Genomic DNA, 25,900 nt, shown 5'->3' on the forward strand with positions numbered 1-25,900 from the left:
ATGAATCAATATTAATTAAATTACACATTTTATAACTGTACTGGAGCGGCAATGGGGGGTCTGTGGATTACACTGTTATGGGGTGGGGGGTCTGTGGATGGCACTGTTATGGGGTGGGGGGGGGGTCTGGGGATGGCACTGTTAGGGGGTGGGGGGGGGTCTGTGGATGGCACTGTTATTTGGTATTGATGTAATCACACTGACCTGCAGAACAAGGTTGTCATGAATTTTTACAGCATAGTGAACATTGTAAAAGCAAAACCCAAAACAACCTGGTGGAATTGCAATTTTTTTCCAACTTTCCAATACAAGCTATGGTAAATAAATGGTACCATTAAAAAAAAACACATGCCCTGCAAAAATAAAGTCCTCATATGGCTTGGAAGGCGAGGGAAAAAAATGAAAAAATAAAAACAGGTTGTGTCCTGAAAGGGAAAATGAATGTTGCTGAGGTGGATGTAAATGTATGCCATCAACTTCATAGAAAGCTTATGGGCTGTTTTTGCGGTCTGCAAATCGCAGGTCCGCAATACACGGATACCTGCTGTGTGGGTTCTGCATTTTGTGGAACGGAACGTCCTACCCTCCTGTCCTATCCTTGTCCGTAAAAGTATATAGCCCCACAATTTTTTTGCAGGGTCGCAGAACAGACATACGGATGTGGATGGCACACAGTGTTCTGTCCACTTCTTTTGCGGACCCATTGAAGTAAACTGGCCCACATCCAACCGGGCAAAAAAATCTGTTCAGATAATTATTTCATTTCAAATGTATTTTGATGCTTCTAAAAACAGCCAAAAGGAATTAATTCATTCATTTAGGAATTCCAGTTATCATGCTCATTGGTAAGGTTATTTTCCATCTTACATACAGACAAATTATCATCTACTTCAAAAAGTAAAGAAGTAAGACTTGTGTTTTACCATGGAACTAGAATACTGAAAATAGTTACCGGCAGAGGCGTAACGATCGCGGTCGCAGAGGGTACGACGGCGACTGGCAGGGGGCCCGCTGCCTCACATACAATGGGAGCACTGTGACGGGGGCCCGGCATGAAGTCAGTGACAATGCCGGGCCCGTCAGAGCACTCTTCAAACATGTATAATATGCGCCCCGGGCGCAGAGGCAAGGGTGGGCGCGCGTACTCACCCGGCAGTTCTTGTCAATGCCGGGCTGTTGTTTCCAAAGTGAAGCAGGGAGCACATATGTGGGCATAACTACTGTGAGAAGGCACCTATGTGGGCATAACTACGAGGGGGCACATATGAAGGCATAACTACTGTGAGGGGGGGCATAATCTAGCATAACTAATGTGAGGGGGGCACATATCTGACCATAGCCACTGTAAGAGGGCACATATCTGGCATAACTACTGTGAGGGGGCACATATCTGGGCATATCTACTGTGAGGGGGCACATATCTGGGCATTACTACTGTAAGGGGGCACATACAGTGGATATAAAAAGTCTACACACCCCTGTTAAAATGTCAGGTTTCTGTGATGTAAAAAAATGAACTTCAGAACTTTTTCCACCTTTAATGTGACCTATAAGGGCTACTTTCACACCTGCGTTCAGGTGTCCGCTCGTGAGCTCCGTTGAAGGGGCTCCCAAGCAGCACCGAACGCAGCCGTCCAGCCCTAATGCATTCTCAGTGGAGGCGGATCCGCTGAGAATGCATCAGTCTGCCAGCATTCAGCCTCCGCTCAGCGAGCGGACACCTGAACGCTGCATGGGCAGCGTTCGGGTGTGCGCTGGCCGTGCGGAGGCAAGCGGATCCGTCCAGACTTATAATGTAAGTCAATGGGGACGGATCCGTTTGAAGATGACACTATATGGCTCAATCTTCAAAACGGATCCGCCCCCATTACTTTCAATGTAAAGTCTGGACCGGATCCGTTCAGGCTACTTTCACACTTAGAAATTTTTCTAAGTTATAATGCAGACGGATCCTTTCTGAACAGATGCAAACGTCTGCATTATAGGAGCGGATCCGTCTGATGAAACATCAGACGGACCCGCTCCGAACGCTAGTGTGAAAGTAGCCTAAACTGTACAACTCAATTGAAAAACAAACTGAAATCTTTTAGGCAGAGGAAGAAAAATATAAAAATAAAATAATATGGTTGCATAAGTGTGCACACCCTTTAAACCACCTCAGCTCCCCTAGCTTAAACCCCCTTAATGACCAGACCACTTTTTACAATTCTGCACTACACTACTTCAACGGTTTATTGCTCGGTCATACAACTTACCACCCAAATGAATTTTACCTCCTTTTCTTCTCACTAATAGAGCTTTCATTTGGTGGTATTTCATTGCTGCTGACATTTTTACTTTTTTTTTTTATATTAATCAAAATTGACCGAAATTTTTGCAAAAAAATTACATTTTTCACTTTCTGTTAAAAAATAAAAATAAAACTACATTTCTATATAAATTTCTCTCTAAATTTATTGTTCTACATGTCTTTGATAAAAAAAAAATGCAATAAGTGTATATTTATTCGTTTGGGTAAAAGTCATAGCGTTTACAAACTATGGTGCAAAAATGTGAATTTACGCACTTTGACTTTCTGAGCACGGTCATGTTTCCTGAGGTTCTACAATGCCCAGACAGTAGAAACACCCCACAAATGACCCATTTCGAAAATAGACACCCTAAGGTATTCGCTGATGGGCATAGTGAGTTCATGGAAGGTTTTCATTTTTTGTCACAAGTTAGCGGAAAATGATATTTTTTTTCTTCTTACAAAGTCCCATATTCCACTAACTTGTGACAAAAATAAAATTTAACATGAACTCACCATACCCCTCACGAATACCTTAGGGTGTCTTCTTTCTAAAATGGGTGTCACTTGTGGGGTATTTATACTGCCCTGGCATTTTAGGGGCCCTAAAGCATGAGAAGAAGTCTGGAATATAAATGTCTAAAAAATTTTACGCATTTGGATTCCGTGAGGGGTATGGTGAGTTCATGTGAGGTTTATTTTTTGTCACAAGTTAGTGGAATATGAGGACTTTGTAAGAAAAAACAAAAAAACATAATTTCCGCTAACTTGTGGCAAAAAAAAAAAAATCTTCTATGAACACGCCATGCCCCTCAAAAGTGATCTATACTCAGCGCCGCAGCGATTTTACGGTGTTTTTGCAGTGATCATAAAAAAAAAATTATTCTGGCACTGCGGTGGGGCGGACTGAACGCAAGGTTGCGCACAAGATCAGGCCTGATCAGGCGAAACACTGCGTTTTTTGTAGAGCCTATAGAACATGTTCCTATTCTTGTCCGCAATTGCGGACAAGAAAAGGCATTTTCTATATAGTTCTCGCAAAATGCGGAAAGCACATTGCCGGTGTCCGTGTTTTGCGGATCCGCGGTGTCTGTGTTTAAAACACATACGGACGTCTGAATGGAGCCTTACAGGGGGGTGATCAGGGAGTCTATATGGGGTAATCAGGGGTTAATAAGTGACAGGTGGGGGGGGGATGTAGTGTAGTGTGGTGCTTGGTGCTACTTACAGAGCTGCCTGTGTCCTCTGGTGGTCGATCCAAGCAAAAGGGAGCACCAGAGGACCAGGTAGCAGGTAAATCAGACGCCGTTAACAAAACAGCGTCTGATATACCTTTCAGGGGTTAAAAAAAAAAAATCGCATCTACAGCCTGCCAGCGAATGATCGCCGCTGGCACTCTGTAGTTTAGGTCGTTTATCTTCCGATCCTGTGAACGCGCGCTCCTGTGTGCGTGCGTTCACAGGAAATCTCGCGTCTCGCGAGATGACGCGCCAATGCGTCAACGAGGAATTACCCGGCCGCCCGCAGGACGCATCCCTGCGTTAGGCGGTCGGGAGGAGGTTAAACTAATACTTTGTTGAAGAACCTTTTGATTTTATTACAGCACGCAGTCTTTTTGGGTATGAGTCTAATAGGATGGCACATTTTGACTTTGCAAAAACACTCCAAATCTGTCAGATTGCAAGGGCATCTCCTGTGCACAGCCCTCTTCAGATCACCCCACAGATTTTCAATCAGATTCAGGTCTGGGCTCTGGCTGGGCCATTCCAAAACTTTAATCTTCTTCTGGTGAAGCCATTCCTTTGTTGATTTGGATGTATGCTTTGGGTCGTTGTCATGCTGAAAGATGAAGTTCCTCTTCATGTTCAGCTTTCTAGCAGAAGCCTGAAGGTTTTGTGCCAATATTGACTGGTATTTGGAACTGTTCATAATTCCCTCTAGCTTAACTAAGGCCCCAGTTCCAGCTGAAGAAAAACAGCCCCAAAGCATGATGCTGCCACCACCGTGCTTCACTGTGGGTATGGTGTTCTTTTGGTGATGTGCAGTGTTGTTTTTGCGCCAAACATATCTTTTGGAATTATGGCCAAAAAGTTCAACCTTGGTTTCATCAGACCATAACACCTTTTCCCACATGCTTTTGGGAGACTTCAGATGTGTTTTTGCAAAATGCAGCCTGGCTTGGATGTTTTTCTTTGTAAGAAAAGGCTTTTGTCTTGCCACTCTACCCCATAGCCCAGACATATGAAGAATACGGGAGATTGTTATCACATGTACCACACAGCCATTACTTGCCAGATATTCCTGCAGCTCCTTTAATGTTGCTGTAGGCCTCTTGGTAGCCTCCCAGACCAGTTTTCTTCTCGTCTTTTCATCAATTTTGGAGGGACGTCCAGTTCTTGGTAATGTCACTGTTGTGCCATATTTTCTCAACTTCATGATGACTGTCTTCACTGTGTTCCATGGTATATCTAATGCCTTGGAAATTCTTTTGTACCCTTCTCCTGACTGATACCTTTTAACAATGAGATCCCTCTGATGCTTTGGAAGCTCTCTGTGGACCATGGCTTTTGCTGTGGGATGCGACTAAGAAAATTTTTCTAAAGACCAACTAGAGCAGCTGAACTTTATTTGGGGTTAACCAGAGGCACTTTAAATGATGGCAGGTGTATGCTGACTCCTATTTAACATGATTTTGAATGTGATTGCTTAATTCTGAACACAGCTACATCCCGTTATAAGAGGGTGTGCACACTTATGCGACCACATTATATTTTTTTGTTTGTTTCCTTCCCTCCACCTAAAAGATTTCAGTTTGTTTTTCAATTGAGTGGTACAGTTTATAGGTCACATTAAAGGTGGAAAAAGTTCTGAAATGATTTATTTTTGTCTCATTTTTTTTTACAGCACAGAAACCTGACATTTTTTTATCCACTGTATCTGGGCATTACTACTGTGAGAGGGGCAAATATCTTGTATAACTACTGTGAGGGGGGAACATATCTTGTATAACTACCATGAGGGGGCACAAAAGTGGGCATAACAACTGACAGGAACAAAAAGGTGGGTATAACTGCTGTGAAGGGCCCAAAGGAGGACATAACTTTTGTGAAGGGGCCACAAGGTGGGCTTAATTACTGTGAAGGGCCACAATGTGGGCATTAGTACTGTGTGGTAGCACTTAGGGGAAATGTCCTAGATTACCCTGCTCTATACATTGGCATGGCTCAGTCTTACAGGCCAGCACAGCACCCCCTGCTGGTGGTTTCACAGGGGCAGTCCTTATGTGATTATTCTTTTTTTCTCTATCACCACAGGGACCTTGTTTTGGATCCAGTGGACATCATGCCAACGCCAGCGACACCCTGGATGAGGTAGGACCAGATTTTATTAGTTAAAACTGGTTGAGTGTAGCCATGGGTTTAGTGTAAAAAAAAAAAATTGCCGCCATTTAGTATAAATAAAGGGGGGGGGGGACCCAATCCAAAGTTTGCACTGGGGCCCATAACACTCTAGTTACGCCACTGGTTACCGGTATACACGATGGATGGATGGATTATCAGCATGACTGTAAAAGAGAAGACATCCCACCAACTTTCTCTCCCACCTGTTTACAGACACAGCAACTATCACTTTCATAGTTTAGACTTTGCTCCACATATCTGACCTTTAATATTTGTTCTTTAAGAGTAACTAAAATTTTATAATCATTTTTAATATGATGTCCCTAATCCTCCCAAAAAAAAAAATCTATATATTAATTTTCTATTTTTACATCCCTAAAGCACACCATTCAGTGTGCACTTAAAACTCACATCTCTGTACACCGCTAAGCTAAGAGAGCTGTAATGCAGTTCTCTTAGCTTAGCGGAGCAGGCAGAAGCAGGAGCCCACTCCGCTCAACTAATCCTGGCATAGTACATGGGTACAGGGTACCCATGTGCTACGCCAGGAGTTAGTAATTGTCCAGGGAGCACGGGCAGCAGCATCTATGTCCACTCATGCCCATACTCCCTGCACTGCTGCTGCCCATTCATAAAATGAGTACTCTGTACATCACTGAGCTGTCAGCGGTGTACAGAGATCTGAGTTTTAAGCGCACACTGAATGGTACGCTTTAGGGATGTAAAAGTATAGTAAAAATAGAAAATTAATAAAGTATATTAGAATTTTTTTTAGGAGATTAGGGACAACATATTAAAAATTATAAAAGTTTAGTTACTCTTTAATCTAGAACTTTGTATTGTATCTTCTGTTGCACGTGCACAATTGTTTCTGACAATATAATTCTCAAGAATAGAAAATTTCATTTCCTACCTTTTTAAAGTATAAGATTGGTGCCATTTCTGCCCCATTTAGTGTTCTCAATAGGAACATTGGCCAGGAAGAGGCATTCATCCGGAATCCTATCGATGGTGAAATGAAAATATCACTCCAAGAATTCAAGAATTTAGCTAAACATGTATAGTAGATTTAAACATATTTTCATAAGGCGTATTTTTTTCATTCTGATTTTCTTTAACATTACAATTTTAACATTTTATATATATAATAATTACCATAATTGAGCTGATTTCTAAAAGGTGTTGTCATGAATAAATGCTGCATGCATGTAATCGCTTCATATCTCTCTCCCATACCCTCTCTTTATATCTATAAATGGATGTCCACCATTGCTAAATGCTTCACCATGGGTAGAGTGAAGGTAGGTATTATTTCTCCTTTTCCATCAATGAAGCACAAACATATTTAAAGGGGTTCTGCACTTTGTTTAAACTGATGATCTATCCTCTGGATAGCTCATCAGCTTCTGATCGGCGGGGGTCCGACACCCGGGACCCCCGCCGATCAGCTGTTTGAGAAGCGCCGCTGCCTTCTCACTGTTTACCGCAGGCCCAATGATGTCACGACTAGTATCAACTGACCTGGGTGGGGCCAAGTTCCATTCAAGTGAACAGAGCTTAGCCCCGTCCAGGTCAGTTGATACAAGTCGTGACGTCACTGGGCCTGCGGTAAACATTGAGAAGGCCACGGCACTGCTGGAGCGCCGCTGCCTTCTCAAACAGCTGATCGGCGGGGGGTCCAGGGTGTCAGACCCCCGCCAATCAGAAGCTGATGATCTATCCAGAGGATAGATCATCAGTTTAAACAAAGTGCAGAACCCCTTTAAGCTGGCCACGTGCATTAGGGCTATTTCACACGAGCGAGTCCATTGCGGGAATCTCGCTCCGTGTGAGATCCTCTGCTCTGGACTTGCAGGAGCGCAGGGCATTATCATGATGTATAATGCAATGTGTCTCTGCTTGACCTTATTTCTACAGAATCATACTGACAGCTTTATGACACTATGATTTTGTGGAAAAAATGCCAAGCAGAGACACATAGCATTATAAATCATGATAATGCCGTGCGCTCCTGCAAGTCCAGAGAGGAGGATCACACTCACACACGGAGCGCGAATCCCACAATGGACTCGCTCGTGTGAAACAGCCCTTAGAGTCCATTCACATGACTGTAAGGGGTCCATGCCCGTGCTGCGGACCACAAATAGCGTCCTGCAATGCACGGGCACCGGCTTGTAAAGCCTGTATTGCTTCTGAGTACTTAAACTTGTATGAATGGGCCCTTAATCGGAAGAAACTGTTCATTCTGTTGTGTATGATCAGGTATTGTGGATTTAAACCTCTTCCAGACAGAGCTAGTTCTTACATTCCTGACAGAGCCTAATTTTGCAATTCGGACATGTGTCAGGCAGCGTTTTGGTGTCCGCCTCCAGAGCGGAATGGTGACTGATCAGAGGCAAACTGATGCATTCTGATCCTTTTCCATTCAGAATGCATTAGGGCAAAACTGATCAGTTTTAGACCGCTTGTGAGAGCCCATGACGAATCTCACAAACGGAAAGCCAAAACGTGAGTGTGAAAGTAGCCTTTAAGAGGACCTTTCATGGGTTTGTAGTAAGTGAAATAAATATCTGTACCTGCGGGGTACCCCCCGCTGTGCTGCCACCCTGCCTGTCTTTTTAAATTAGCGCTCCTACGCCCCGTTATGGCCCCCCGCAAATTTTGAGCTCAGTATGCTAATACTGAGCATCGGAGCAATGGGGAGGAGACACAGTCTTTCTCTGTGGGCGTCTCCTTCTCCCTGGCTGTAGCGCTGTCCAATCGCAGCGCAGAGCGTCACAGCCAGGGAGTTTTTTTTCTCCCTGTCTGTGACACCATGTTCTTGTATCCTGCAGACTCTGGTTAAAAAATAAAAATGTTAGATTTTTATTTTTACAATGGCATCAGTCTGAGGCCTCCGTTTAACGTATACGTTAAATGGATGGGAAAAACGCAATGTGAAACCAGTCTTATTATTATGCTGTGCTTCCTGATTTTAGAAAAACCGGCTCTAATCTTTTGCCTGGAGATACCACATGGCTCAGGAGTAAAAAAAAATAATAAATCACCATGTGCATTTTGAGGCCCAATGTGGTGATTTACACATATTGTGCTGACAACTGTAGAGGCTCTGGGGTGAAATAATTAATAGAACCATCCAGAGAATAGGGCAACAGTAAAAAAAATAACACTTGGAAAACCCCTTTAAGTAGATTAAGGCACATTTGAAACACTAGTTTTGCTAAACTCCCATCATTCACTTTCTCTGACATCAATCAGCACCAACTTAAAGGAGTTATCCAAAACTTCAAAAGACCTCAGAGGGTAGCTGAACCACGGTGGGATTTATACTTACCTGGTCCCCACCACTAGGTTCTGGCTCTGGTAGCCAGTGATTGGCTGAAGCAGTAATATGGATCCCGTCAACAGCATGTTGATGCCAGAGTATTGAAGAGCTGCAGAGACAGCTAAGGAGCAATTGTAACTGGAACCTAGCAGAGGGGACCTGGTAAGGCTACTTTCACACCAGGGTTTTTGCTAGATTCGTCATGGATCAGGAAAAACGCTTTCGTCAATATAATACAACCGTCTGCATTCGTTATGAACGGATCCAGTTGTATTATCTTTAAAATAGCCATGATAGATCCGTCATCAACACCATTGAAAGTCATTGGGGGAAAGATCAGTTTTCTATTGTGTCAGAGAAAACGGATCCGCCACCACTGACTTACATGGCTCTGCACCACATCGCGGACAGAAAAAAGATGCTTGCAGCATTATTCTGACCGCGATGGAGACGCAACCAAACGTAACGGAAAGCATTCTGGAGCACTCCATTTCGTTCAGTTCAGTTTTGTCCCCATTGACAATGAATAGGGACAAAACATAAGCGTTTTCCCCCGCTAATGAAATCCTATGACGGATCTCAATACCGGAAAGGGAAAGCGCAGATGTGAAAGTAGCCTTAGCATGAACCTCACTGCAAGTCAGCCACTGTCTGAGGTCTTTTTTAAAGGGAGTCTTTCCCCTAAACTGACCATTATAGAACACTAACCCCATGATCAGCATTATAGTCCCCATATTGGAATGCTACTTACTGTATAGCTGTCCGTCGCTTATTTTCGCAAAAAAACTCTTTTATTCAATATGTAAATTAGGTCCTGAAGGTTCCCAGGGGCAGCATGCAAGCGGCCGGTGCCCAGGCCCCTCGTCGCTATTCATATGAAACCCCTCCCCTTTTACCCTAGGTTCTTCAGAAATCCAGCGCCAGCGCCGTGCACAAGATTTGCTGCGCCTGCGCACTTCACTCCCCATTATGGGCAGAGGCACAAGAGCGTTTAATGCGCATGTGCCGGCCCGTACATCTAGCAGTCCTTGTGCCTCTGCCTATAGGGGTTTCATATGAAAAGCAACGAGGGGCCTGGGCACCGGCCGCTTTAACGCAGCCCCTGGGCACCTTCAGAACCTAATTTACATATTGAATAAAAGTATATATATTTTTTTAAATAAGCGACGGACAGTAGTAGCATAATGCAGATAATGGGGTTAGTGCTCTATGATGGTCATTTTAGGTGAAAGACTCCCTTTAAGTCTAAAGGTATTAAAGGTAGCGTCAATTAGTACAGTTCTTCACAAACTAGCTATGAGTCACAATAAGTTGCTGTGTGATTGACAGCCTCGCTACCCTGCTTCTTTGCTATTATCCGTAGTACTTTTCAGTGGCAAGGAAGTGCTACTTGAGGCCAGTGACTGTGAGAGGTCACCATTTTCACTCCAACCACTGTGAGGTTGTCACAATTTATAATTCTTCTAGAGTATACTGCACAGACCAAAACCTATTCTCTTACCCAAGGGTGGCTGCAGCATATCTCCCGTTTTCTCGCATGTACCGATTTGCTGGATGTCGGAGGAGTCCACCAGCCTCCAGAAGTCATTTTTATCATCACTGCCATCCAGCCGTAAGCGCAGGCGAGCTCCAGAGATTCCAACAACAGTGGCTATACAAACGGAGGTAACATTTCGAGGGTCATGAGCTTCCACTTTCATGCCAATTTTAAATTCATTACTGGGTGGGATCCTAGACTACAAAGAACATAATATAAAATCCTGGTTCAAACGGCAACAAAAGTGAACAGGTAAATTTAAAGCAGCATAAAACAATGGCATTCCACTGACTGTTCAAAGGGGCTCAAGGGAGGGCTAATCCGTTTTCAGGCACACTATCTCCACTTTAGTAGGGCATTCTATCTTGTGACAGATGCCTTTAATTCAGATACACTGTACTTAAAATGTTGCATGCATTTTACTTATCAGTAATGAATCCATGAATGAGACAGAAATTTAGGGATATCAAATACTCATAAGCTGCTGATGAGTCCCTTTTTTTTTAAGGAAACCTATAACATATTATAATGATATGTCAAAAGTTTTGATCAGTGGTAGCCCTGCTAAAAATAAGGAGAAGAATCGTACTGCTGGACGTTGTGCCCACCCCCTCACATTTAAAATTATTTTAGGCTCTCTTTGGAGAGCAGCATATAAATCACAGGAAAAAAATGCACCAAAAGGATATGCCACTGACTATACTGGCTAGTCATACAAGCAGATATTAAAAGCTGAGACTGTTGCCAATATATTCCTGTCAGGAACACATCGGAGCCCCTCATGCTCCACGTCACGGTCTCTCAGCATGGCAAGGGTCCTACCACTACGCTAACTATGGTGTGAACACGGTCTGAAGGTGATGAAATCCAGCTCACAGCCAAGCTTCCACACAACTGCATAGCAGGATTTTGTTCCTTATGTATTGAATGTGCCTTTACCTGGCATTAAACACTCCTTTGCACCTGGTAACCTCCATCACACGGTCTGATATCGGTGAGGCTTACAGTCTTGCTTTGTTCACATTGCACTGGCTGTCCCGCTATGCGGTTGTGTGGAAGCTTGGCTGTGAGCTGGATTTCATCACCTTCAGGCCGTGTTCACACCATAGTTAGCGTAGTGGTAGGACCCTTGCCATGCTGAGAGACCGTGACGTGGTGCATGATGGGCTCCGATATGTTCCTGACAGGAATATATTGTCAAAAGTCTCAGCTTTTAATATCTGCTTGTATGACTAGCAGTGGCATATCCGTTTGGTACATTTTTTTTCTGTGATTTATATATAATTATATTTTCATCCGCACAATGCTCTGTTTTGTGTAGGATGCCTTTGTGGTGCATGTGGACCGCGCCGGCATCCTCCATTGTACGCATTTTTTGCTGGGGATGATCATTTGCTGCGGTCCACATGCGGTGGGACTGCTCCCCCAATGAAAAACACGCTACAGTGTTTGGGGTCTGAGCAGCTCCCCCATATTGGCCACTATATTTCAGTGATTTTCTCTCTGGAGAGCAACCAAATAAGCGGAGGGTCTAATAAAAAGTCTATACACACATTACTAATTTGGTGGGTTTAGCAGATAATAAAAATACACTGTCAATAAGAAAAGGTATTTTCCTTAAAGGGAACCTGTCACCTGGATTTTGTGTATAGAGCTGAGGACATGGGTTGCTAGATGGCCGCGAGCACATCCGCAATATCCAGTCCCCATAGCTCTGTGTGCTTTTATTGTGTAAAAAAAAAAAGATTTGATACATATGCAAATTAACCTGAGATGAGTCAGAGCTTGAAAATATGACTCTTCTCTGGTCACGCAAGTAAGATATGACTCTTTTATGTTAATTTGCATATGTATCAAATCATTTTTTTTTTGCACAATAAAAGCACACAGAGCTATGGGGACTGGGTATTGCGGATGTGCTAGCGGCCATCTAGCAACCCATGTCCTCAGCTCTATACACAAAATCCTGGTGACAGGTTCCCTTTAAATGGAATATGTCACCAGTTTTATGGTGTATGAAGGAGGAAAAACGCTGGGTCACCTTTTTTAATTGACCCAGCAATTTATTAAAAGATCATCACTTTTGAAGGTCCAGTGCCTTGGCTCCTACCTCCTTCATACCAGGAGTGATTATGTTCTGCTCCCATTCATGCGACCAGTGGCCTAGGTGGTCAGGTGTGCAACTTCAGAAGGCCAGCGGTCACGTGCCATTTTTGCAAAGTGACCAATGAGCTCAATGATTGGCTGCAGCTGTCACATCACTTCTGGTCCAGCATGGATTGTAAATGACATGCGGGTGCCACAGCAATGAAATAACAGAACTTTTAAAAGGTGATTGACATTTTTAATTAAAATTTATTTTTTTCCATCTTGGTTGAACCTCTTTAACCTCATCATATAAAATAAGACAATACTACATTTATATGTATTCATAGACCTATTCACAACACACGGTAATCCAGGAGAATTTAAGTCACTGGGATAACAGCGTACCTGTCTGAAGTAGTGAGAAGGTGCACCAGCCGAACCAGTTTCCTTTAAGTATTCATCCCAGTTAAACATTTCTGAAAATGAACACATGTTTAGCAGACATGATCATAAAACACCACCTTTAAGGGGTTTTCCCATCTCAGACAATGGGGGCATATCGCTAGGATATTCCCCCATTGTCTGATAGGTGTAGGTCCCAGCGGTGGGACCTGCACCTATATCGAGAACGAAGCAGGGAGCGCTGTGGCTGGAGGACCCTAGATTTCCCGGAGTCCATCCACCACCAAGAGCTAATCCCCGCCTCTCCCATAGAAGTGAATGGGAGCATGCCTCGCAATGCGTGGCCAATGCTCCCATTCATTTCTATGGGGCAGATGGCAATAGCCGAGCCAGCGCTCTACTATTTTCGGTGGCCCCATAGAAATGAATGGAGGGCGGCTGCGCATGCGCAGTGCACTCTCCTTCACTTTTGGAACTCCGTTCTCGATATAGGTGTGGGTACCAGCGGTGGGACCCACACCTATAAGACAATGGGGGCATATCCTAGCGATATGCCCTTATTGTCTGAGATGAGAAAACCCATTTAAGTCTAACACAATCAGTCCGAATAGGACCGGATTTAAATAGTTCTCGTTACCATGGATAACAGGCTATATGTTCAGAATAAATACATGTACAGCAATTCACAGAAATTATATTTGCAACATTTCGTTACATTAAAGGGGTTTTCTGAGATGTTTCTACTCTAAATAGGTCCTCGGTATCTGATACATGGGGTCCAACACCTGGGACCCCCTCTAATCAGCTGTTTGAGAAGGCACCGGCGCTCGCAGTAGCACCACTGCCTTCTTGCAGCTTACCCTAGGCCAGTGATGGCGAAGCCTTTTGAGACCGAGTGCCCAAACTGCAACCCAAAACACACTTCTTTATCGCAAAGTGCCAACATGACAATCTAACCTGAATACTACAGTCCAATATAGTATATCTTCCATTTACTTTATCATTTAGCTATAATAGCCTGCCTACATTCAATGCGCTGCCTGTGCTGTTCATAGTGCGCCCTGCACTGATGAATGGCAGGAGAAGTCTAAGGCATATTGGTACACCATAGACTTTTTCCAGGGTGCAGGTGCCCACACAGAGGGCTCTGAGTGCCGCCTATGGCACCCATGAGATAGGTTCGCCACCACTGCCCTAGGCCGAGTGACATCACATTCATTGGTCACATGGGCAGCTAAGCCCCATTGAAGTTAATGGGGCTGAGTTGCCATACCAAGCACAGCTGCTATACAATGTAATGGCACTGTGCTTGGTGAGCACGGAAAAGTCAGCAGTGCACACAGGAGCACTGCTGCCTTCTCAAGCAGCTGATCGGTGGCGGTCCCGAGTGATGGACCCCCACCGATCAGATACAGATGACTGATACAGGTCATCAGTTGTAAAGTCTCAGAAAACCCTTTTAATGAAATAGAACAGCAGAGGTAAATGATTTAAAGGGGTTGTCACCTGGAATACTGGCAGCATATCGGTAGGCTATGCCACCAATGTCAGATAGGTAAGGGTTCCACCGATGGGTCCCACACCTATCTCTAGAACGAAGAAAACAAGAGTGGCTGCCCTCCATTCATTTAGATAGGGCTTAAAAATAGCTGAGCGCGCTGCTTGGCTATTTTTGGTGTTCTTATAGAAATGAATGGAGGGCAACAACTCAACTGACCACTGCCATTAGGAAATACCATTTCCATGAAGGGGTGTACTTGGTCTGAAACAACGTTTAGGCAAGTCGTATGTATCAAAATAACATCGACACATAAATTTCACGACCCAAGATTTGCCAGCAAAGTATTGTCGAGACTATCACACTGCCTCCGCCAGCCTGCCTTCTTCTTATGGTACATATTGGTCGCATAGCTTTCCCAGAGAAGCGACGCACATGCATTGCGCTATCCAATAATGTAAAACAAAACATGCCTCATCAGCCCGGCTTCTCTTCTGTCTTCATCTTTGCTGTGCACAGGAAAAGGACGTTTGATGACGTCACTGCGCTCATCACATGATCCATCACCATGGTGATGGACCATGTTATGAGCGCAGTAACGTCATCGAAGGTCCTATTCCTCAAAGAAGAAGAAGGAAGAGAAGCCGGCCTGCGCGAACAAGTGGATTAAGGTGAGTTACATTTTTTTTATTTATTTTTTTAACCCCTCCAGCCCTATTGTACTATGCATTCTGTATTAAGAATGCTATTATTTTCCCTTATAACCATGTTATAAGGGAAAATAATACAATCTACACAACAATCTTCTGTGAAGAAGTTCGGGTCTGGGTACCAAACATGCCGATTTTTCTCACGCGCGTGCAAAACGCATTACAATGTTTTGCACTCGTGCGGAAAAATCGTGCATTTTCCTGCAACGTACCCGCATCTTATCCGGGCCAAAAACATGACGCCCGTGTGAAAGAGGCCTAAGGGCCTTCACACGAGCGGATCCCATGCGTGTCATCCGCAGCATGAATGAGAGCCAAGACCCGCACTGGACAGCAGAAATACGGAGCATTAAAGGGAACCTGTCAAAAAAAACGATTTGATACATATGCAAACTAACCTGAGATGAGTCCTGTCCCTGAGATGATCTAGGGACAGGACTTATCTCAGGTTAATTTGCATACAGTGGGATGCGATAGTTTGGGTAACCTTGTAAATCGTCATGATTTTCCTGCCTAAATCGTTGGTTGTTATGATAAAAAATGTCAGTTAAATATATCATATAGGAGACACACACAGTGATATTTGAAAAGTGAAATGAAGTTTATTGGATTTACAGAAAGTGTGCTATAATTGTTTAAACAAAATTAGGCAGGTGCATAAATTTGGGCACTGTTGTCATTTTATTGATTCTAAAACCTTTAGAACTAATTATTGGAACTCAAATTGGCTTGGTAAGCTCAGTGACCCCTGACCTACATACACAGGTGAATCCAATTATGAGAGAGAGTATTTAAGGGGGTCATTTGTAAGTTTCCCTCTGAAGAGTAGCAACATGGGGGTCTCAAAACAACTCTCAAATGACCTGAAGACAAAGATTGTTCACCATCATGGTTTAGGGGAAGGATACAGAAAGCTGTCTCAGAGATTTCAGCCGTCTGTTTCCACAGTTAGGAACATATTGAGGAAATGGAAGACCACAGGCTCAGTTCAAGTTAAGGCTCGAAGTGGCAGACCAAGAAAAATCTCGGATAGACAGAAGCGACGAATGGTGAGAACAGTCAGAGTCAACCCACAGACCAGCACCAAAGACCTACAACATGATCTTGCTGCAGATGGAGTCACTGTGCATCGTTCAACCATTCGGCGCACTTTACACAAGGAGATGCTGTATGCGAGAGTGATGCAGAGGAAGCCTTTTCTCCGTCCACAGAACTAAAAGTGCCGCTTGAGGTGGACTAAAGCACATTTGGACAAGCCAGCTTCATTTTGGAATAAGGTGCTGTGGACTGATGAAACTAAAATTGAGTTATTTGGCCATAACAAGGGGCGTTATGCATGGAGGAAAAAGAACACAGCATTCCAAGAAAAACACCTGCTACCTACAGTAAAATATGGTGGTGGTTCCATCGCGCTGTGGGGCTGTGTGGCCAGTGCAGGGACTGGGAATCTTGTCAAAGTTGAGGGACGCATGGATTCCACTCAGTATCAGCAGATTCTGGAGACCAATGTCCAGGAATCAGTGACAAAGCTGAAGCTGCGCCGGGGCTGGATCTTTCAACAAGACAACGACCCTAAACACTGCTCAAAATCCACTAAGGCATTTATGCAGAGGAACAAGTACAACGTTCTGGAATGGCCATCTCAGTCCCCAGACCTGAATATCATTGAAAATCTGTGGTGTGACTTAAAGAGAGCTGACCATGCTCGGAAGCCATCAAACCTGAATGAACTAAAGATGTTTTGTAAAGAGGAATGGTCCAAAATACCTTCAACCAGAATCCAGACTCTCATTGGAACCTACAGGAAGCGTTTAGAGGCTGTAATTTCTGCAAAAGGAGGATCTACTAAATATTGATTTCATTTCTTTTTTGTGGTGCCCAAATTTATGCACCTGCCTAATTTTGTTTAAACAATTATAGCACACTTTCTGTAAATCCAATAAACTTCATTTCACTTCTCAAATATCACTGTGTGTGTCTCCTATATGATATATTTAACTGACATTTTTTATCGTAACAACCAATGATTTATACAGGAAAATCATGACGATTAACAAGGTTGCCCAAACTTTCGCATCCCACTGTATGTATCAAATCGTTTTTTTTTACACAATAAAAGCACACAGAGCTATGGGGACTGGGTATTGCGGATGTGCTAGCGGCCATCTAGCAGCCCATGTCCTCAGCTCTATACCCAAAATCCCGGTAACAGGTTCCCTTTAACATGATTGATAATGCTCTGTGCCTCTCTGTGATCTTTTTACTACAAAATCACAATGACAACTTTATCTCATTGTGATTTTGTAGTAAAAAGGTCACAGAGAGGCACAGAGCATTATCAATCATGTTAATGCTCTGTCTCTGCTGTCTAGTGCGGGGCTTGGCTCTCATTCACGCTGCGGATGACACGCACGAGATCCGCTCGTGTAAAACAGCCCCTAAAGGTCGTTTTACAAGAACAGATATATCAGACAATTATTGGGAACAAGCTAAACATTCTTGATAATTGCCTGATCGTCAGCAGAGATGAAACTGCATTCAGGGTACCTTCACATCTGCGGTAGCAGTGTTCCCTTAGCCTGTTCCAGCAGGCAAGTGGAGGAAAGTGGAGGATTGTCCATACACAAACCGCAGCATGCATCGGTTTGTGTCCGGTGGGTTCTCCGCTTGTCAGCCAGATGTGAACGGAATGTCTGCCAGACCCAATTAATATATAGTTAAAGAAATACGCAGATGTGAAGGTAGGCTTACATGCAGCAACCACTTCCACTGTCCACATAGAAAATCATTGTTCCTCGGCAGCAGACTGTTGCTTACAGAGCACGATCTGCTGCACAGAAACAATTATTTTTGGTGCAAGACGAAGGACAGGATCACTGGGTGAACGAACGGTACCTTTTACACAAAACATTTATCGGAAACGAGTATTTCCACAAAAGTTCATCCCCAATAAAATGGCCCGATTATCAGTCCATTTAAAAGCACCTTTAGTACAGGGTGGCCGATGAAAAAGTAGCCCACCTTCAGCGATAGTATGACAAGATGAACGAGCAAGTGGATTATGTTTTTTTTTTTTATTACCCACAAGTTACAAAAGATGCTGAAAGCGGTCCCCGTTCACCTATATGCCTCTTTGGGCAGGTCGGATTATGTTGGCTGATACTGTTTGTGATGCTTTCCTTGAGTTCATCCAGGGGATAGGGGATGTGGATTGTTAGCGGACACTTTCTGTTTTAAATTTACCCACAGATAAGAATCGCATGTGGACAAGTCTAGGGAACGCGGTTACCATAACCCCTGTAAGTTCTGTGAGGTTTGGCATGTTCCCCCATCTTGTAGGAAAAAGCAGGACATTTTTTATTCTGCAGCATCACTGTTGAAGAGCTGCAAGCAGTATCAGCCAACATAATCTGACTTGTCCAAAGATGCATAGACATGAACGGGGACCACTATATGTTCCATAAACTACAGATAAAAAATCTCAAACTATAAAATAACAAGACTAAAACCTAGGATGAGCAAGTGAGGAATCTACCTTTTGTTCTTTTTGTTGTGGTCTTCATAGTGAAAGACGTTCTTCAAACAAAGCTGTTCCGGGAAGAAGCTGTTTTATGTTTTAATGGCCCCCTCTTCTCTCACTGTTGTGGCTTCCTAGGGAAAAAAGGAATGTGTAATTAAACTGAACATAATCAAGTCATTACAGGAGAATCACTTTGCTTACTCCAGACATACTCATTTTAATGCACCCATCCTGGTCTCTGTCTGGTTTCTGGCTCATAAATAGTCTGTATGGCATAACTGTTACTTTATTTGCTATAAGATAAGCCATGAGATACCAGCAACCACTTGTGTGTTGTGAACCACAGACCACAGACTGCTGAAATAAGTCAATGCCCTATCAGTCCTGACAATTCCTGTTAAAACCACCTTTTACAAATAGGTGATAGTTCCTTCCCAAACAACACATGGCTGTCGCTGCACTTGTGGGGGTTGGTTTCGTTTCAGTTATGGGAAATACTACACATTCTGCTGCTTCATGGCACCAAGCTGCATGTACACAACAATGAGACAGTGTATGACGCGCCAAGGTCACAAAGAATCATCAACTTTGCTGGATTACATTTTGCTTTCACTTCTTTACGGAAAAATGATACCATTTATAATAAAACACAAAACCAAACATTTGCTCAAAAGGAGCAGGATCACGTTGATCATCTACCTCAGCCTCACTGGTGGAAAGGATCTCAAAGGCTTGCCAGCTCAATTCTCCCACCACAAGCTTGCATGAAAAAACTCCAGGCAATGCAGAGTCTCCTGTGGTTTAAAGGAAATGTATCACCAAAATTTTTATCTGACAGTTAAAACCACGTAGTAGTACACCAAAAATTCTTTAAAAAATGCAATTTAAACAATAGTTCATTTTCTGATGACACATTCCCGTTAAATGTGAGGATTTGCCGGTTAAAGTATTGTGGAACAGCAGTATATATATATATACCTTATAAGTGTTCCACCAGGCCGATCTGACTCTGGGTAGCAGTACAGTTACATGCCCAGGTCCTATTCTAATGTGCACAACATTCGCTGGGAGTCGTACGGTTGCCTGCACCACCCAGCGTGTACTTGCATCTCTCAACATCCAGTGTCTAATCAATAGGGAAAGTATGGTTGGTGGGACACTAAGCAACCATACAGATCATAGTACCTAGGGATTCAACTGCTAAAACACACTACCTGCAAGTGGCCTGATGGTTTTCTGTGTGTAAAGAAAAACCAAAAGATTCCTATACAGGGGTGCACCACTAAGGAGGCCAGGTCGAGGTGATCGCCTCAGGCACCACCAGGTAGGGGCAAGAGAGGGGCAGCTAAAGGGCCATGGGCTGAAGGGAAGGGGTTAGGTTAAGAAATTGGCATTGGGGAGGGAGGGGCACCATTTCAGTTTTCACGTCAGGCAGCAGAAAGGCTAGGTGCACCCCTCTTCCTATACACATTAGATCAGGGATGGCCAACCTGAGGCTCTCCAGCTGCTGTAAAACTACAACTCCCACCATGCCCTGCTGTAGGCTAATAGATGTAGGCAGTGTGGGCATGCTGGGAGCTGTAGTTTTGCAACAGCTGGAGAGCCGCAGGTTGGCCATCCCTGCATTAGATGGTTGGCCTCAGAATCTCAGAAAACCCTTTTAACCTCTTCACGACTGCAATCTGTATACAGTGGGGGAAATAATTATTTGACCCCTCACTGATTTTGTAAGTTTGTCCAATGACAAAGAAATGAAGTCTCAGAACAGTATCATTTCAATGGTAGGTTTATTGTAACAGTGGCAGATAGCACATCAAAAGGAAAATCGAAAAAATAACTTTAAATAAAAGATAGCAACTGATTTGCATTTCATTGAGTTAAATAAGTATTTGAACCCCTACCAACCATTAAGAGTTCTGGCTCCCACAGAGTGGTTAGACACTTCTACTCAATTAGTCACCCTCATTAAGGACACCTGTCTTAACTAGTCACCTGTATAAAAGACACCTGTCCACAGAATCAATCAATCAAGCAGACTCCAAACTCTCCAACATGGGAAAGACCAAAGAGCTGTCCAAGGATGTCAGAGACAAAATTGTAGACCTGCACAAGGCTGGAATGGGCTACAAAACCATTAGCAAGAAGCTGGGAGAGAAGGTGACAACTGTTGGTGCGATTGTTCGAAAATGGAAGGAGCACAAAATGACCATCAATCGACCTCGCTCTGGGGCTCCACGCAAGATCTCACCTCGTGGGGTGTCAATGGTTCTGAGAAAGGTGAAAAAGCATCCTAGAACTACACGGGAGGAGTTAGTTAATGACCTCAAATTAGCAGGGACCACAGTCACCAAGAAAACCATTGGAAACACATTACACCGCAATGGATTAAAATCCTGCAGGGCTCGCAAGGTCCCCCTGCTCAGGAAGGCACATGTGCAGGCCCGTCTGAAGTTTGCCAATGAACACCTGAATGATTCAGAGAGTGACTGGGAGAAGGTGCTGTGGTCTGATGAGACCAAAATAGAGCTCTTTGGCATTAACTCAACTCGCTGTGTTTGGAGGAAGAAAAATGCTGCCTATGACCCCCAAAACACCGTCCCCACCGTCAAGCATGGGGGTGGAAACATTTTGCTTTGGGGGTGTTTTTCTGCTAAGGGCACAGGACAACTTATTCGCATAAACGGGAAAATGGACGGAGCCATGTATCGTGAAATCCTGAGCGACAACCTCCTTCCCTCTGCCAGGAAACTGAAAATGGGTCGTGGATGGGTGTTCCAGCACGACAATGACCCAAAACATACAGCAAAGGCAACAAAGGAGTGGCTCAAGAAGAAGCACATTAAGGTCATGGAGTGGCCTAGTCAGTCTCCGGACCTTAATCCAATCGAAAACCTATGGAGGGAGCTCAAGCTCAGAGTTGCACAGAGACAGCCTCGAAACTTTAGGGATTTAGAGATGATCTGCAAAGAGGAGTGGACCAACATTCCTCCTAAAATGTGCGCAAACTTGGTCATCAATTACAAGAAACGTTTGACCTCTGTGCTTGCAAACAAGGGTTTTTCCACCAAGTATTAAGTCTTTTTTTGTTAGAGGGTTCAAATACTTATTTCACTCAATGAAATGCAAATCAGTTGCTATCTTTTATTTAAAGTTATTTTTTCGATTTTCCTTTTGATGTGCTATCTGCCACTGTTACAATAAACCTACCATTGAAATGATACTGTTCTGAGACTTTTCATTTCTTTGTCATTGGACAAACTTACAAAATCAGTGAGGGGTCAAATAATTATTTCCCCCACTGTATATACGTGATAGCTGCACATACCCCGTGCAGCTACCACGTGTATAGACGTCAAGCCAGCTCTTTAATCCAAGCGCTGCAAAGCGCTTGGATTAAAGCTTCTGCCCCTGTCCTGCTGCTGTCACGGACAGCATACAGTCTAGTAATGCCAGCAAGGGGCCAATCGATCCGATTGCACAGACTAACCAATCGGATCGCGGCAGTGTTAAAATGCCCGTTTCAGGCGCTGATCTGCGCTCTGCAGATCAGAGCCTGAAAGCCGATAGTGTTCCTCATGCCCACCCCCCCATCTGTGCCGCTCTAAGTACATGGTGCCCCTCTGTGTGCCCCCCCCCCCCCCCGAGCCGATCTTCTTCCTGCTCATCTATCTCCTTCCTGGCATGCGATCCGCCCCCTGCATTAATTTTTTCCGTAAATGAGTGTAAGAGTGGAAGTAGCATCAAAGAAGTGCTCACAGCTAGAGCCTAAGAGAAACCAAATATTATACTACAGAGACACATGACAATATGTGAATACATTAGTGAAGCAAGAATCATCCTTTTTCCTGCACTGTATTTACATCTTACTTTTAAGTGTCAGTTGCTCGAGGATCAGGGGATTTCTGCTTGTGATCACATTTCACATCAAACCAATCACTCCTTTGAAGCCACTTCTGAGTTAGTTAGGTGTATTAACTTTCTCATATGTTTGTGATTCTTTAGGCCTTCTACCATACATCTTTAACAAATTCAATGCCTGGTCGACATGTCATGTGTGGATCTGAGCCAAGGCATTGAAACTGACTTTTTAAACCTATTGAAGTTGGATCCTTCGAGAATAAAAGTACTGAAGATGAAAACCAAAGCTTCAAGTGTGAGCCATAAGGAGTATTCCCACTTGTAAAGCTACACAATGTGAAATAAAAATGACACTAGTAATTACAACTAGTAGTGATGGAAACATGCTACAATATACACCGCTTGAAGCTGTGCAAGATAACAACTGCTAAGTTTAAATGGTCACTGTCTTTTCAACGTACTTTGCATAAATCAATAGAAAAAGCAAATATAAGAAATTTTTATATATCTGAGCAGAGAAAAATGATGTCTCCCATAGGTAGGTCCTATCACTATCTCTCAAATACCTGTGCTTTAGCATGGAGGACATTTTTCAGCAATACTGAGCAGTGTAGCTGTAAAGTCAGCACTGAAATGAGACAGTAAAACACGAAGGGCTCGTTCACATGACCATATGGCCACAGTGCCTGTGATGCAGACCACAAGCACGGCCACCACTGATAGACTGCAGGGTGGTCATAACCATGGAAACAAGCAGTGTGTAATGTGATGGAAATATGAATCCAGCCAGCAAAGGAGGCAAAATGAATAATAACAATACATTAGTAAGTGTCTGGTATTAACTTTCTCTACATAAAAAATGCTATTTACTGAAGTCAGAAAACCCCTTTAAGCATCGGCTGCACGTGGTGCAAAAAGATCTACATATCCTCTTCATGAGCACCCGGCAACTGAACTGGTTACCAAGATAGGCCAAAAACAAGCAATTAATGATGATGTAAAAATGAAAATGATACATCATATAGTTATAGTACATGCAAACATCTTGCTAACAAAGCTATCTCACATAGATCAAGAGCTCTGCCCATTCATTGCTCCTTATTTCAAGCTGGCAGCTCAGGAACGTGTTCTTTCTGATGCAGCTGAAGGATAGAACTTAGCATGTGCATCCACCTCAGTGGGGTGGACAGAGAAATTAGAAAAAGAGTAAACAGGAGGTGGCGCTATACAGACAGATTTCACCGAATAGCTCACTGGCTATACTACATTTTTAACTAAATGCAATTACAAAAGTATTCAGATCTAGGTCCTGGTTTGAAAATTGTAGAATATTTTTTCATGGAACACCTTTAACTAAAATTAACTAAATTTGCCAGAATTTTGGTGTACACCCCATGCGTCACACTTATTAATAATTTAAGACACTTTTTCCACCTCACTAGACAATTTATCAGGTCCATTCATGGTGTGCACAAGTTTTTTGGAACAAAATAATGGTGTAAAGAAAGGTGCACCAAATCTATCACACAGCAAGCCAGTGAAAGTGATAAATGTGGTGTATCTTCCGAATGTCACTTGTAAGGGTGCCTACACACCTTCAATAGCTGTCAGACAAATGACTGTGCGCCAACATGCTCTAACTCCTACACGCTCGGCTAGGCATGTATGTGTTTTCAATAGGAAGAGAGGAGAAAACTCTGCCAGACACCATAAGTGGAGAATAGGAAAGAAAATAAGAAAAGCAGATAAGAAGCGGAGTAATAGGCAATCTTTCCCCACTAATCTCAAGAGAGGAGGGAAAAAAACACCCAAACAAAAAAATATATATAAACATGTAAAAAAACTTTTATATACTATCCAGAAGCTGGTCACCCTGCCAATTCAGCATAAAGGGGCCATCCAGCAAATAAAAATGTCTTAAGCCAGCTCACAATGGGGTAGAAAAGGAAAACAATAGCAGCATCCTCACCTCACCTCACCAATCTCCAGCCGCTCCCATTCCAACACTGCTCTCTGGAGTCCCAAATGAATGTAGCGGCGGTCAAAAATGTGCTGTCTATTCTCTATGGAGCTGTCCTACAGAAAATGAATGAAGCAACAGCGCACATACTCCACTGCTGCTCCATTTATTCGAGGAACCTGAGGCTCCCTTATAGACTGGTGGTGGTTCCCCCAAAAATACAAGAAAAATACACTTTGTGAATGAGCCTAAAGGTTCTGTATATGGAAGGCCCTGAACATGGAGCTAAAGAATACTCTAAATCACTATTTCTTTGTGCAGTATGTTCTCAGGTAGGGTTACTATATCTCCTATGGAGAGCGCCTAATCAGAGTGAGGAGTCTTATAGGCCAGGCAATACTCCTCTGGCATTCTGGAAAGAGCTGGCTTAGTTGTTATCCAAGTCATGTCTCAAGGCCTGGTTAAAGGGTCGAACATTGAGGGAGATTTATTAAAACTAGTGTAAAGGAAAACTGGTTTAGTTGCCCATAGCAACCAATCAGAGGTCACCTTTCATCTGAACAATTAATGGTGGAATCTGATTGGTTGCTAGAAGCACCATTTTTTACTTATAGGATAGCTGCCTTAGGGCTAATGCACACGACCGTATGGCGTTTTCAGTGTTTTGCAGGCCGTTTTTAACTGATCTGCTTTTCAGTGTTTGGTTTCAGTAGTGTGTCCGGTTCAGTTCCGTTTTTCCGTATGGCATATACAGTATACAGTAATTACATAGGAAAAACTGGGCTGGGCATAAAATTTTCAATGGATGGTTCCGCAAAAACGGAACGGATACAAAAGACATACAGAGTACATTCTGTATGTATTCAATTTTTTTGCAGACCCATTGACTTGAATGGAGCCACGGAACGTGATTTGCGGGCAATAATAGGACATGTTCTATCTGTCAATGGAATGCATACGTTCAGTATAAGTAACGCATACTGAACGCAAAAAATGTTTGTGTGCATGAGCCCTTACATCCGGTGGCATCAGAGGCAGAGCTTGTTAAGAGCTAATCTGCATACCCTCTTCTGTAGAGTCTTCTAGCCTTTAACACCCTGTTATGAGGACACATGTTTACATCCACATTTAGGTTCCATTCACAAGTCTGTATAATGGGTCCGCATTTATTCTGCAAATTGCGGAACAGGTGCGGACCCATTCATTCTCTCTGGGGACGGAATGGATGTGGAGAGCACACTATATGCTCTCCGCATCCGCATTTCCAGAGAGCGTCCCCGATCTTCCGGTCCACGGCTCCGGAAAAAAAAT

The 25,900-nt window shown here is 43.4% G+C and overlaps 1 protein-coding gene across 3 annotated transcripts in view; it reads right to left on the minus strand.

Moving 5' to 3' along the window:
* Positions 1–25,900, minus strand: part of SCML2 (Scm polycomb group protein like 2) — a 107,333-nt gene that overhangs the window by 59,061 nt on the left and 22,372 nt on the right. For 2 of the 3 annotated variants that reach the window (XR_005777603.1, XM_040424748.1), the window contains exons 2-5: positions 18,787–18,902; positions 13,047–13,117; positions 10,518–10,752; positions 6,605–6,693 (exon numbers count right to left, since the gene is read on the minus strand). Coding sequence is in view for 2 of the 3 variants with exons in the window: in XM_040424748.1 (XP_040280682.1) it covers positions 6,605–6,693; positions 10,518–10,752; positions 13,047–13,117; positions 18,787–18,814 (423 nt within the window). In the remaining variant the exon portion in view is untranslated. Of the gene's footprint in view, positions 1–6,604; positions 6,694–10,517; positions 10,753–13,046; positions 13,118–18,786; positions 18,903–25,900 lie in introns of those variants that run through there. The other variant, XM_040424749.1, reaches the window with a different exon arrangement.

This window comes from Bufo bufo, chromosome 3 (genome assembly GCF_905171765.1).
Source record: "Bufo bufo chromosome 3, aBufBuf1.1, whole genome shotgun sequence".
Taxonomy (NCBI): domain Eukaryota; kingdom Metazoa; phylum Chordata; class Amphibia; order Anura; family Bufonidae; genus Bufo; species Bufo bufo.